Consider the following 14568-nt stretch of genomic DNA (forward strand, 5'->3'; position numbering starts at 1 on the left):
CGGTGGTGAGTGATGGGACAGAATGAAGCGGGTTATCTGAAGGGAGTTTTAACAAGGTCTGGGATTTACAGTGGCCTGATGGATGGGGAGAAAGTGGGAAATACAAAAACAGATATGCATTACACTGAGTTTACAGAATGAGAGAAGCACCTGGTGTTTCAGTGAGATGCGCTGACCAGGGGAATCGAGAAGTGAAGTGACATCTGTGATCCCTTATTTATTTCACTTATTGATTTTACCAATTAAATCCACGATCCAAGGAGCAGCATCAGGATTTTTTCTCTTGAGGAGGAGTAACGTACTTCATGTGGACCAGAGACACACTGATGAGTGATGAGACAGAGGGAGAAAATCCAACCTAAAGAAGAATTGACATAAATTGTTCAGATCATCTTTAAAACTTCAATCAGTATTTGAACCAGACAATTCGCTCTCTCAGAGCTTGAAACCAAAGAATGAAGGCTCTAGAATCTGTGATGTCATCAAGAGACAGAACTCTTGGGCTGCGTTCGGAATGGTTCACTCATTCCCTCACTCACTATTCCCCATGTAGTGTTTATCATATAGTGAACTATATGGGCAACAACCAAACGAAATTTCGGACACTACAGTAAATATAATTGCGTCAAAAAAATGCGCTGGATATTCGTGTGACGCACCGGGATGCGCCCAGCATCACGTAAATAAACCAAGCATCATGACAGCAGGTTGAAATGGACTCAGGTCGTATTGATTTTGACAAGTTTTCAGCATTAAATTACAAATAAATTGTTGAAATTCTAATCTTGTGCAAGTGTGGTTTTGTCAACTTTGGTGCTGTCTGCTAATGGCAGCAAGCTGTTTTGGTTTGGTAAACAAGCTTGTGAGCTAATGACTAGCAGAAGCTTTCATATCACCTCCTGTCCTGTATTGGTGGATAAAGTTAGCTGACCTGTAACGATGATTCCTGCAGTGTTGCTGCTCTTGGTTCAAAACGGAGGAAACTCGAATGAGGTGTCTAATCTTTTGTTGATTTGCTAACGCTGTCAACCGGTAAATAGACCAGTTTCTATTAGCTAACATGTTAGCTAGCTGTTTCTTCTTCTTCGGTAAGACACGATCAGATTGCATTGTGGTATACAGGAGAAATTTACAGGAGAAATTGTAGGGTACACTGTCTGTTCACTACAATTTGTAGTGCATTGTGGGTATCTTATAGTGGACTATTTAGTGAATCAAATTAACCGTTGAGAATTCGGACACTAGTAGAAAATGGCGGATACACTATATAGTGCACTATTTCTGTAATAGGGAACGGTTTCGAACAGAGCCTTGGAGTCACAAAACCTTCTTAGGTAAAAAAAAAAAATTAAGTGCTATTTTTTTTACATAAGTTTAGTCTGGTGTTAAAAAAGTTGATATTCATCACAATAATTCTCAAGTATTTTCTTAACTTCCTCCTCATGAAAACTTTATGATAAATAAATGGAATTGTTGGTAGCAAAGTTCTCAAATTTGCTCTTAAAATGTTTCTTAAATTAACTAGGATACTTCCTACTGTTCCATGGCCCAGATTCATGAAATATTAAGATAAAGGAGAATTCTTACAAAGAAAATTCGGATCTTCGTCAGAAACTTTATTTTCTCAAGACCTTGCCAAGTTCTTAAGAACTTCTTATTTGTTTGTCTTAAGAAGTTTGCAACACTGGATGTTTATGTCAGAGGGGAGGACCTCCTTGTCTTTCTCTCCCAGCCATTGGACAGAAGATTTGCCAGATGAATGATGGCTTGTCTGGGGAGTCAATATTGTTTCACTTTTATGTGATTAGAAAGGGCAAGAGGATCCATCCTCTGCCTTATCGGCCTTTGTGGACATTCTCTATTCATAACCCACAGTACCTCCAGATAGGAGTTTCTGTTTAACTACTGTAGCATCAGAACTAGCTAATGCATGAAAAACGTGTCTATATAAAGTAAATTATATTTTTTTTAAACACTCAGAACTTAAAATGAATACCTCTGCTAGAATAAATGATTTATAATAATAAAGACTTAAGAATAGAGACTTACCTTGCCAACTCTTTGACCCTAAGACAAGTGTGAGTTTATCTCAAAGTCAAGAACAAAGCTGAGAACTTTGCTTTCAGGAATTCCATTTATTCTCTATTCAAGTTTTTTTCTTAAGAAGGAACATAAGAAGAAAGTTCAGAAAGTACATCCGAACTTTTTGATGAATACCAACTTTTCTTAACTTTTTTTCTTAAGACAGAAGTTCCGAAAAAGTAACAGATTCACAAAAAGTAAAGGTTTTGTGAATCTGGCCCCTGGACTTTGTCATGAACTCAAAGAAAGTCTCAACCAGTCAAATCAGCATTATTCCAGTCATTCCAGTGCTGACAGGTATAAACTAGAAAATGTGCTCTAGTCCTTGTCGAATCACCCTGAATGCCCCGAGACACACCAGGTTGGACACACTGAACCATGTGAATCACCATGTGAATCCTGTTCTAGGGTAAAATTTCTCTTTCGCTAGATGTGGGACACATAGTGAAAGCCATGAGAAGCAGCTTAGAGTGGAAACATACAGCATCCTCCAGCCTTACCTATGCAGACCACAGCGCGATGCATACTCTTTGTTGCCCTGTGTAACAGTACTGATGGATGGGTTTAAGCAGAGACTTTTAACCAGAATAGACCCAGGCATCGGTGCCACAGCGGATGAAGAGAAATGGGAAAACGCAGCAGTGCGTGCGTTAGCTTGTGTATTACCTCTCAGCATCACGCTATTGTGAACCGACCGTAATGAAGTGTAGGTTTTCCCTGCTTTCCTGTGAGACACTGAAAAGTGATGGGGATAAGTGGGGGTATTTACCTGAGGAGAGTTTTAACTAGACCGAGACTGTGAGTGGAGTCTCGTGGCATGGCGGAGTCTCTCTGGTGTGTTCATCATCATAATTTCTCCAAAATCTCTCTCCTTCAAACCCCCCCCCCCTCCCTCACCTCCCCCCTTTCTCATTTCAGCTTCAGCCTTCATTTATCTTTCCTCACGCTCCTCTATTACCTTGTTGTATTCCACCTGTGAATTAGTGTCCTTGACTGTTTAGCTGCAGCGTGATGTATTGTGACATTTTCCAATGAGCCATTCCTCATGCCGGCCCCTGCTCCCGGCTTCCCTCTCCTCTAGTCCTGTGGTTGTTGTTATTTCATTTCCTTCGTCATCCGCTTTTATGTGGCCGAGGGAAAATAATCATAGTAATAACAATCCTGAATATTTTTAGCCAAGGGCATCATCCGCCGCTGTTGTTTGTACATAAGCTGTCCCGCCATTTAATGGTTATTCTAATGAGAAAAAGAAATGCAGCGCGATAAAAATAGTCTTGTTTCAGCTCTGTCCTTGTCTAAAAGTGGAAACCGGTCAAGCCTTCTTTCCTCTGAACTCACTGGTGGCCAGTGAGCTTGCCAGAGGCGTTTCGCAGTAAAAGAAAGTGATAGAATTTGCACCTTCCTCAAAAATCACACACAGTCTCTCAGGCCAAAAAAAAAGAAACTGGCTGTACTTTTTTTTCCCTTTGAATTTGTTGTGCTTCCTGCCCTCACCAACTCTCATAAAACTTCACTACTTTAACACACACACACACCCCCCACACACACACACACACCCTCACCCCCCACCCCCACCCCAAGAGGAAAGGCCAAGCGCAAATAGATTATGGATTTTATACACGCCATGCTGTGCAGGGGCAGAAATTGGTACATTTCAAACCGCTGCTGGTCACAACCCCGTCTTTCATTCCTCTTCCACAACAGTCGGGAGAAAAAGTCACACAATGGGTAAAAAAAAAAAAAATACAGCGATAACAAAAGAGAGTGACAGTCAGACAGAAAGAGAGCATTAGCCTAAAGCAAAGGTCTTGGGAGCAAAAGAGTGTGTGTTGTGGGGTGGGAGGTGGAGAGACAGAGAGAGAGATATAGGGAGAGAAAGCAAGGAGGAGAGAGAGAGAGAAAGAAAGCTCCTTTGACAGCCTGTAGCTGTGGATTAGCCGATGGCCCCAGGAGTCAATCAGTCTTCTTGCTCCTCTCATCTCTGGGCAGACAGAAGAATAGCAGGGTTGTCTACCTGCCAGCCGGGGGCGAGGTGTGTGTGTGTGTGTGTGTGTGTGTGTAGCTCGGAGCTGTGACTCACTGAAGATGAGGGAAGAGGTTGAGGGTGATGCTATACTCAGGTGGTCATCGCCAAATTTCTCCGTTCACGCATCTCCATCCCGCAAGCGTCCTACGCCTCGTCAAATATCCTAATGTTCACTGCTTGTAGAAAATATGAGGAGCATCTGCTCTGTCCATGAAATACGCCCAGGGTTCCCAATCCTTTCTGCAACGAGGAATCTAGTTTTTCCCTCGATTATGCTGAAGTGATTTACCAGCAAAAGCATGATTCAAAATGGAATGGGAAAATGGAAGCATGGAATAAGCCGATCATTTCATATCAATAATGAGGTATAAGTTCAGGCAATTTGCGTCGGCAAACATTATCCCCATGTTTCCTTACCAGCCCATTCACTCTGTGCTTGAGTATATTACTGACTGCTTATAAACAAAATATACTAAAAGAGTAAGTATCAAAACTTATTTTCTGTGGATCATGACATGAGTCTGTTCCCTCTAAGCGTTTCCAGTCGGACTTCATCATCACCATCTCTGGCAGTTATTGTTGAAATATAATTACGTTATTACTTAGAGGAATTGGATTTTGCATCTACTCTTGAGGATAGTCAATTTTAAAGTGGGACATTGATGGAGACAAACAATTAAACCTAATCTCGCCCGCTAATTAGTGTAATTCATGCTCTGAAACCAACTTATCAGAATCAATCCCCGCGCGTCTAGAGTTCATTTTAGCTCCTGACTGTTAAATGTTTAGTGAAAATAATATATCATTTACTATCTAATTTGTCCAAAACGCACTCTTCGCTTGGATAAAGAAGTTACTCCACGCAACCGTCAAAACTTTTTTTTTTTCTCTTCATCCCTTCAACCCTAATTAATCCTTCAATAATGGAGACCAGCCTGTAAAAACACTGGGAGGGCTGCAGAGCAAAACAGGACAGGGATTTCAATCTACATTTATGTCATTTGAGCTTGTTACCATGCAAATAGGATTAAATTGGATGATTCTTAATTTGATAGGAATTGAGTAGAATATACAGATTTTTTTTTTTTTCTTTCTAAAATCAGACTGCTCTTCACTGGCAGGCGCGCTGTAATGGAGCGGTACATTGCAAACCAAAGCTTGGCCACTCCTGAGGGGAGATTAACTGTAATGAAGGCGAGCAGATAAGGATTGTGCAGAAGGAGGTGCAGCCCGACATTAAAAGGGGGGTTCCTAATAATGTACATGCTCAGAGTGCCGTACTGTATATTATAAGATGGAATTGTTTCTCTTAATCATGTGATTGCCAAATAATTTCTACAAGCCTCCGACAACTGAAAAGAAACAAAGTAGGTGGAATTTACACATAATTACTCTTGGGTTAGGAATAATACTGCAGCAGTAATTCATTAGTGCATCCACTTCATGCATTAAAAAGTGGGACTTAATAATAGCACGTCTATGGGAACAGGGCTGGATCTGTGTAATTGTTGTACTCTCATGACATGGCATGCAGTTACTACTTTGAACACTAATTATTTGCTACGGCTGTCGCTTGATTGCAGCTACCTACCAAGACGGCCCTGTGGTAATATAATGCTATAAATAGGGAAGAGAAGAAGAAGAGGAAGAGGAGTTTAAGGCTCGGTGTGATGTTAAGTCACTAAACTAGTGAAGTGTAGAGAAGGAAATATTTTTCAACTGCCTCAGGCAATATGAATGAGTATGAATGCATGATTATCTTCATCGTCTGCGTTGGGCTCCCGCTAAAAACCCTTCCTTCTGTAGTCTGTCCTCCTTTCTTTCTCTCCTAATACAGAGAGGCAGGTAGATACATACAGATGCAAAGATCCATAAATTGCCCATCTCCTTTAGAAACCAGCGGTCGGTTTAATCTGAAGTTTTGTGACAAAGCGGTGTGAAGCGGGGGCCAGCAGACAAGCTCCATTGGCGCCGCGGCGGGCCGATGATGACACAAGCGTGATGCAATGAAGATAAGGAGGAATGGGAGAAGAAAGAGAGGAATGGAGCGAGAGAGTGATTAGGTGTGGGGGGGGGGTGTTCGGTTAGGAAGCCGGAGGAAGACAAACCGCTTCATTTAGAGCTAGCCAAGCACAGAGACTTGCCTCTCCCACTACAAATGGTTCGAATTTGCATCTTTTTCTCTAATGGGGGAGCCAGCCTCAGCCTCACTGTGCGGATCCCATGTCTCCGTGATAATAGATCATTCGTTAGGCGTTAGGAGCCTCTGCCTTTGTTTTGCTTTTGAAGACAAGTTTTCCTACAGTAAAGGTCTTCTCTATTGTCAAAGCAGGAGTTATGCATATAAAGCCGCGTTCGATGTCTCTCTGTGCGGCGGCGACATTTCACATCACAATCCGCTGACAGTTTTTACGGCTGTGAATGAAATTAAAGCGGTTTAGAACTTAGCGAACAAACAGATCATGTCGATTATGCAATAAACGCTCTCACCGGCACTCAGGTAACCGTTCCTCTGCTTCTCAATCAGGGAAATCTCTCAGTCGCAGGGGAAAATAGGAGCGTCTACTTCTGCAGTGCATCATTCTTTTCTCTTTCTGAACAAGCAGCTGTTTGTAAAGTAGATGTGTCTTAAAATCTCGTGTCGGAACGCCTACTGTAACAACTGGTGTCAAAATAGACAAAATTCTAATTGTTAACACCACACAGTTTGTTTACTTTCTGTTATCGGGCCAAGGTTGGTTTGGTGCTGTGAGAGTGTATCAGATTTGGTCTTGGCCTTGTGGGAACAAGAGGTGCAGTGCATGTGGGTGGGAATGAGGGGAGGGAGTGCAGCCTTTTGTGTGTGTGTGTGTGTGTGTGTGTGTGTGTGTGTGTGTGTGTGTGTGTGTGTGTGTGTGTGTGTGTCATTGCGAGTGCACATGAAGTTGGATTTCTGCCATTATCCTTGAGCACCAGCACCTACAACACATCCCTGGAGTGTCTGCGCTCCACTTGATATACCGAATATGTTGTTTACGTGTTGGAAAATATCGCCACATAGATTATTGCCTCTCTCTGCTTATGTAAACACCTGCGGAAAAGATTCAGCATGCATGGACAGCGATTTACGCCGCTTCCGCTCAAAAAGGCCACGTCCAAATGAAGGGCTTTGCCTCGGACATCAGAAACTTTCCTTGGGGTCTCGGGAAGCTCAGTGAACCATTATCAGATGTGTTTGACAGTTCTGTCATGGAGCCGTGGGGTTTGGCTGTTTCTCAAGGCCGGCGTTTACATACGCAGACTTTAGACGTTTCGAAGGAAATAACTATCAAAGCGGCGATATCCTCCAATGCGTAAACATGAACGTGGACAAAATGTATTTGGTGTGTTGCAGACATCATTTACATTTTAAGCAGTGGTGGAAGGAGTACTAGAGTGTCCGACTCAAGTAGAAGTACTGATACTTTGCTGATATTTTACGATGATATTTTAAGTACTAGTGTAAAAATCTACTTAAGTAAAAGTAAAAAGCTCATTTAAAATGTGCTCAGAGTGCATTGTTACATGTAATCTTTTCCATGCAATTACAAAAGGATGAGAGAATAGAGTTCCAACTAGATTCTTTTAATTAGACAATTTGCTTTGTTTGTGCACTTTATTGTCCAATTTCCAAAGTCACTCAGTGTGAATGGTTCTGCAATTTGTCAGTTTATAATGGTCCAGTTTCTGCTGCTTATGGAGCCACAACATCTATACTCTGTGATGGATGTTATTTCAAATGTAGTGAAGTATAATATTTCAGTAAAAACGTACTTAAGCAAAAGTAAAATAACTGACTTGATGATGTGAAGATGTGTCATGTCATGTTTTGTATATATGAGAAATATAATAGTTTCTCAGCGTATGGGTTATGAAACCTATTCTAATACCATTTTACTGTTCCAAAGATGCATGGCGGTCAGCGTGAAAATAAGACAACTTGACTTGATTCCAGAAAGACTGTGAAGAGTATTTGAAGATACAAGTGTTTCATCCGAGACCTCTGAGGGTGCATCATCAATGCCAATGTCTTCTGGCAGGGAATTTATGTGCGTGTCTCAAAAGTTTATCTGCAGTCTGATGCGCTCGTTCTGCCCTGATGATATTTCAAAACATCACACTCATTTTGCCTCATTAGTTTGTGTTTTTTTAATGTTTGCCCTAAAAAGTTTACTTTCACCTAATCAGCATCTCACGGTGGGAACATTTCCCGCTCAGTCGGTGCAGCTTTCTCTAACGGCACCGTAAAAAACCCGCCTGGGCTTTTCATTTCAGAACCACTTGACATTTATTGCACATCTATCTTGACTTGTTTTCTTTTTTTTCAGCTCTTTGCCCTAAGACGTCTGCAAATATTTTTACCTCGAAAAGGTGGAGGAAACCATTTTTCCAATTACAGATCTTGTCTTTAGGTGTTAATTGCCGGCTGACCTGTGGAGCTGTTTTGAATGTGGTGTGGATTTTTTAATAACCTCTAATCGCTGTGAAACAGAGAGCAGTAATAGAGAACAGCCAAGCTGCTCTTTTACCCAGCATCCTTCAATAAGGTGTAATCTCATACAAACACGGCGTTCGGCCCTTTCTCAAAAACACGAGCCGCGGTGATTCATGTTCTTCCGGCGTTGAAATGACACACGGTTTTGTTTTGTTCGGGTTAAATTAGGTCAACTGAGCGAAAAGAGCAGGATGGATCTTATGAAGTTTATTGGCGTTTATTCGCCTCTGTTTTGGTCTTGGGATTTAAGTCGAAAGCATTTTGACGCTGTGGAATGACAAAAGCTGAAAGGAGAACTCACTTTAGATCATCGGTAGCCACATTGCTTTATTGCTCTTTTCACATCTGCCCAGATCATTACTGTTCACATTACCCACACAATGATGAGCATCCAGGGCGACATTACAGTACAAATAAGCTCATAATGCTAAATGCTTTTGTTTTGTCCTTACATATGTGAGTGTGTGTGTGTGTGTGTGTGTGTGTGTTTCCAGGCCGCCCTCCAGCCACAGGTACTGGCACACTGATCATCAACCTGGAGGACTACAACGACAACGCCCCCTATGTGTTCCCGTCGGTAGCGCGAGTGTGCGAGGACGCCCATGACATGAACGTGGCCATAGTCGGGGGGCGGGACAGGGACATCCACCCCAACGCCGGACCGTTTAAGATAGAGCTGGGCAAACAGCCGGGACTGGAAAAGACATGGAAGGTCACCAGGGTCAACTGTGAGTACCTAACGTCATAATCATTATCATAACCCTCTGTTTGTACTTGTACAGTTATAGGCATGATAATGGTGTTTGATAGCAGAAAATGATCTAACTGTTATCTAACAGTAAACATGAGGTTTACATCAGAGCAAGAGCTTCTTTCTAGACCATTTTGCGCAGACGTTCAACAATCACATGAAGAAGAGGTAGAGATACAGTTTCTCCACCCACAGTAGCCTCAATAGACCAGAATGCAACGCAGCCACAAGACATGTTGCGATCTGAGTAAGGGGGCTTTTTCTCACTCGCTATCGCTGTTGCTCCCTCCGCCTACACGCACTGAATGCAGTTCAGGCACGTTCTCTGAGGGCTGTCAAAAGGCATTCTGAGAAATGCTGGGAATCGCTAACTGAAGTAGAAATAGACGAGGCAGGGCGAGGCAAGTGAATGCACCAAAAAAGTAGATTACAAGGCTTCGTCACAAAATAACTGCTGGAACGCACTGAACATCACAAATTGCTGATATCTTACAGCGTAAGAATATCCGAGGGTGGATTTTTCCTTTAGCAGTACCGCCAAAGCAATTGCCAAATCACCTAGAAAAGTGAGTTTGGTTTTCTCCACCTCTCACCTCTCCACCTCTCTGGCAGAATCTCGACTTCTGCCACACGGTGATAATATGAGCACAGGCAGAACAGAGGTGTCTTCGCACGGAGGCTGGTAAAGATCACACGATAAGGATAAGGAGCAAAATGATACAAGGAGGGAGGGAAGGAGAGAGAGAGAGAGAGGGAGGAGGTTAGAGAGACAACCAAGACATTGATTCAGGGGTTGCATGACCGCCAGTGCTGTCTGTGTGTGTTTGAGTGACAGAGCGGAGCTAAAACCTGCCCAGAGGTATTAGCTGTGACTGACAGCGGGGGAGGGAGGTACAGACACTCCTCAATCACCACAGCTGGAGGAGACAGATAGGGCCGGGAGAAAGGGAGACCGCTCCCAGTGAAATGGACTGGCAGTGTGGTCATCTTGGCTCTCTCTCTGTGTGTGTGTGTGTGTGTGTGTGTGTGTGTGTGTGTGTGTGTGTGTGAGTGTCTTTCTGGAGGGGTATGGGTATAGGGGGGTTGGTTATGTCTATATGTGTAAATATGCACATGCATTTCAGTTTTCTGCATGCCCCCACATGCAACGACCAGTTTCATGTCAAGTGCCACAGTGTCCAGTGTCAAGTCCAAGTTTACATTATGCTCAGACACACAGATACATAATGTCATCCCTCTGTGTTATATTGATGTTTACATGCCCTGCTCACACATACTGTATGTAGCACTGATTCTTGGGAACTTAGACAAAAAAAAAAAAAAAAAATGACTATATAAAGAAATGTAACCAGACATGTTTAGAACAAGTTGTCAGCTATCAAGCATGTTTGGGTGCAACCTCGTGATTTTACCACAATTCCATGTTTTTCATGTCATTACTTGGTTTGCTTCAACCATTTTGGTTTGCTTCACCATCAGACAAAATAAAGAGCATGTTATTTATATTTTCTTATTTCAGAGCCTCAAAATCTTCCTTTCTACCCCATAGTTATACATATATGCAATTAAATATTGAATGTTGACTTTTGTTAATTTCTTATACCATCCCAAATGTATTCCTTTAAACTCTTACCTTAAGCAACTTTATCTCATTATCATTTTGGGTTTCAAAATGCATATGGCTGAAAATTAGGGAGGTAAATGCTTTAATTGATCAACAGTACATAAGCACAATTACAGGTCAAAACAATGTGATATATTGGTTGCTGATTGGCCCAGAGGAGGACTTCACTCATGAGGGACGAAGTGTTTACTGTTGCCTTATGTCATTATTTGAACCACTCAGTCGAGTCTTGATCACTCCAAATGGATTATGCAAATCTTCTAATTAAATAAAAACCTGGAAATCACCAAAACTGGAGTTAACAAGTTTCCGATGTGACAGCGGCGGCAGACAAATAAAACTTGGTAGATTGTGGCACCCATCAGCATGATGTGAACTGGCTCCAGCACTTTCTCTTGTGTCTCTTAAGAAATGTTTAGGCCTGATGCAACACAATGCAACAACACATCTCACACAATTCAAGCGCTGCCAATTTGAGTTGCTTTTCAGTTGTCAGGAATGGGCTGGCAACCGGTTACTTGAGTTCTGTGTTATAATATGTATATTTAGTTCTACTTGACACAGTAGGCTGCAGTTGTTGGTGCAGTGCTCATGCAGGATAAATGGACAGTATATGCAGGATAGTGGATTCCAACAAAGGCTATTGCTGTACATACACACCAGTTAACCTCCCTCTCTTCCTCTGTGTGTCACCCGCAGCCACACACTCCCAAATCATGCTTTTGCACAGTCTGAAGAAAGCCAACTACCAGCTCCCGTTGCTCATCACGGACTCAGGGGTGCCCCCTTTGTCCAACAACACAGAGGTCAAAGTTCAGGTGTGTGTCTGCAAGAAGAACAGGATGCACTGCAGCTCCGCCCACTCCCACCGCGCCAGCCTTCTCGTGCTGCTCGCGACACTCCTGCTCGCCCTACTCTGTAAGTACAATCACACACACAACACACACACAACTGAACACACAACTAGAGTTGCTGTTTTACTTCCTGGTATCATTGTGTGGATTAAAACACAGAGGCCAATAGAAACCCTTATCCAAGTTGAAGTAAAATCAATACAGACTAAATGTAAAAAAAAAAAAAAAAGAAAGACTGACTTTGAAGTGATTTTCAAAAGGGAATCAGTTCACAGTGCTTTGTATATTATGTATGTATTCCTTTGGGTATGCAAATCCATTATGACTTCTATAAGAATATGTATATACATGAGTGTGGGTGTGCATGTGCAAGCATGTGTGTACATATATGAATGAATGATATGTATGTATAAGTGTGCATCCATGTACTTATGTACATGGCCAGTATGGGTTTTGCATGCTGTCTGTCTGCAAAAGTATGTTAGGTGTTTTTTTGTTTTTTTTTGCCACCATGCCTTGGGCACTCCCCAGGAAGTCAAACTTGAATTTACTCTGAATATCTCATTTAAGCCATTAGCACTAGCATGAATAATTCAGCCTCCTCCATCCAGAACACAAACATAATGGAGGACGTCCAACAGCTAGTTTGGTGAGAAGAAAAATCATTTTCAACTTTTCGGCCCCCGGATTCTGTTTTCCCGTCTGGGCTTGTTCGTGGTAGTTTATAGTTTGGCTCGCCGCACGCCCCAGGCGATGTTCAGCGGGAGGGTTTGGGTGTGGGTGGGGAGGGAGAGACGAGAAGAGAAGGAAAGGAGGAGTGGGTACTCACTGGGAAGGAGCGAAGAGGAAAGGGATGGGGAGAAGGGGATGGGAAAGGGACTGTACGAAAGGAAGAAGAGAGAGAAAAAGAAGAGAGGAGACTGGAAGCAACGGGACCCCTTTGTAATTGGATAAACTGAGATAGTGCCATGAGTTTTCAGGCCTAAAAGATGCCTTTGGGCCCGATTATTCCAGCTTTTCTCTTTGTTGTGAGGTTCATTACAGAACATTAAAAATCTCTCTCTCTCTCTGTCTCTCTTTTCTTCCTCACTTTCTCTGTCCGTCTCTCTCTTTGCTCATCTCTCATTTGTTGATCATTCTGTCTTTTCACTCCCATTCTCCCTTGCTCTGTTGATCACCCTCACTTGCATAATTACTCTGTCTGCTTCAATCACTCATCTGTCGGTTTTTCCTTCCCCGTATCACTCATGCTCTTTCTCTCTCTCATTCTCTGTTTAGCAATCAGCCGCACTCTCCCGTAATCCTTTGCTTTCAGGCGGTATCTCCGCATCTCATCTTCTCATTTTCTCTCAGTATCTGTCTATCTGGCATGACCCATCGATCTTCTTCTGGATCAATCTATCAGTCTATCGATGTGTATCTTTCTCAAAAGACTCGTTCACACCAGACTCCTGGCTCTGTGTTTGAATTGCTGCCTCCAAGAACTCGTCATCTTGTGCTCCCATGCTGCAGTTAGCAAAGTTAGTTACCTGCAGTGGTGGAAAGACTACTAGAGTGTCATACTCAAGTAGAAGTGTTGTTACTTTGCTGATATTTTAAGTAGTAGTAAAACTACTGATGTGAAAATCTACTTAAGTAAAAGTAAAAAGTAGCTCATTTGAAATATACTCGTTATTAGTTACTTTTTAGAAAAGAGAATGTTGTTAGATGTGACCTTTCCCATGTGATTCTAAAAAGACGAGATGACCAAGTTCAAACTAGATTTTTTAATTGGAAAAATTGCAAATTACAAAATAAACTACAAAATAAAGTGCATAAACAAGGTAAAGTCAGATTCCTTAATGTCCAGTTTCTGCTGTTTATGGAGAGCCCACAAAATGTGTACTCTGTAATGGATGTGATTTAAAATGTAGCTAAGTGCAATACTTCAGTCAAAGTGTACTTAAGTAAAAATAAAATGACTGCCTTTAAAACATGTTCAAAAAAGTACAAAAAAAGCTACTCAGTTACAGTAACATGAGTAAATGTGATTAGTTACTTGAACCTTTGGCTACTTGCAAATTCTATTCCAAACGACACAAATGCAAGTTATTAAATTGAAATGACAATGTGTAAAGTATGAGAATCCCCGCACTCTGTCGGTGATGCGCTAAAAGCCGCACCGCCATTACAATGCGCACTAATCGTCGCCGTGAGCGAGTGCTGCGTCAGCATTCCCGGCCGGTATCCCAGCCGTTAGCCTTTCCCACTCTTTCTTGTCGAGGCGTTTTTTTTCGGGTTTTTTTTGTTGTTCGCGGTTGCCACGGCAGCGGCGCGCGTTAATTGGACGACGTGCCGGGATGACGCAATGAGATTCCTCACCACCCCCCCCCCGGATGTCCTTTTCTCTCTGAACGACGGCGGCATTCATTACTCTACTGTAAAGAGCGCAGTGATAGACAGCGGCATTCATTATCCAAATAGCTGCTCCAGATGACAGATTCTTTGGATGCCGGGCCCTGCAGGCTCGGTGCACGGCCATTCATTTGGTGTGAGTGACGGTGAGCTGAGGGATGTTTGTGTCGTCAACAGACTAAACAGTGAACAATGCCACCCTGGGATTGGATGTTGGATGTGAGAGAGAGACAGACAGAGAGAGAGAGAGAGAGAAAACGGGGAGGGAAGTCGAGTGAATGGGGCCGAGGAGAGAAGTGATGTGTGTGTGTGTGCAAGCATGTG

At 42.5% G+C, this 14568-nt stretch overlaps 1 protein-coding gene across 1 annotated transcript in view; it reads left to right on the top strand.

Moving 5' to 3' along the window:
• The window catches only part of cdh13 (cadherin 13, H-cadherin (heart)), a gene marked incomplete at its 3' end in the record, with an annotated part of 286073 nt that extends 274159 nt beyond the window's left edge, over positions 1–11914 (top strand). Inside the window, exons 13-14 of the mRNA XM_071514707.1 lie at positions 9116–9349; positions 11696–11914. Of these exons, the coding sequence (XP_071370808.1) occupies positions 9116–9349; positions 11696–11914 (453 nt within the window). The remainder of the gene's footprint in view (positions 1–9115; positions 9350–11695) is intronic.
• Between the last annotated feature and the right edge of the window lie 2654 nt (positions 11915–14568).

The sequence above is a fragment of the Centroberyx affinis genome, unplaced genomic scaffold, assembly GCF_046629955.1.
Source record: "Centroberyx affinis isolate AG114_WGS23_722 - 3 ecotype Tasmania unplaced genomic scaffold, CSIRO-AGI_Caff_v1 ptg009722l_1, whole genome shotgun sequence".
Classification (NCBI taxonomy): domain Eukaryota; kingdom Metazoa; phylum Chordata; class Actinopteri; order Beryciformes; family Berycidae; genus Centroberyx; species Centroberyx affinis.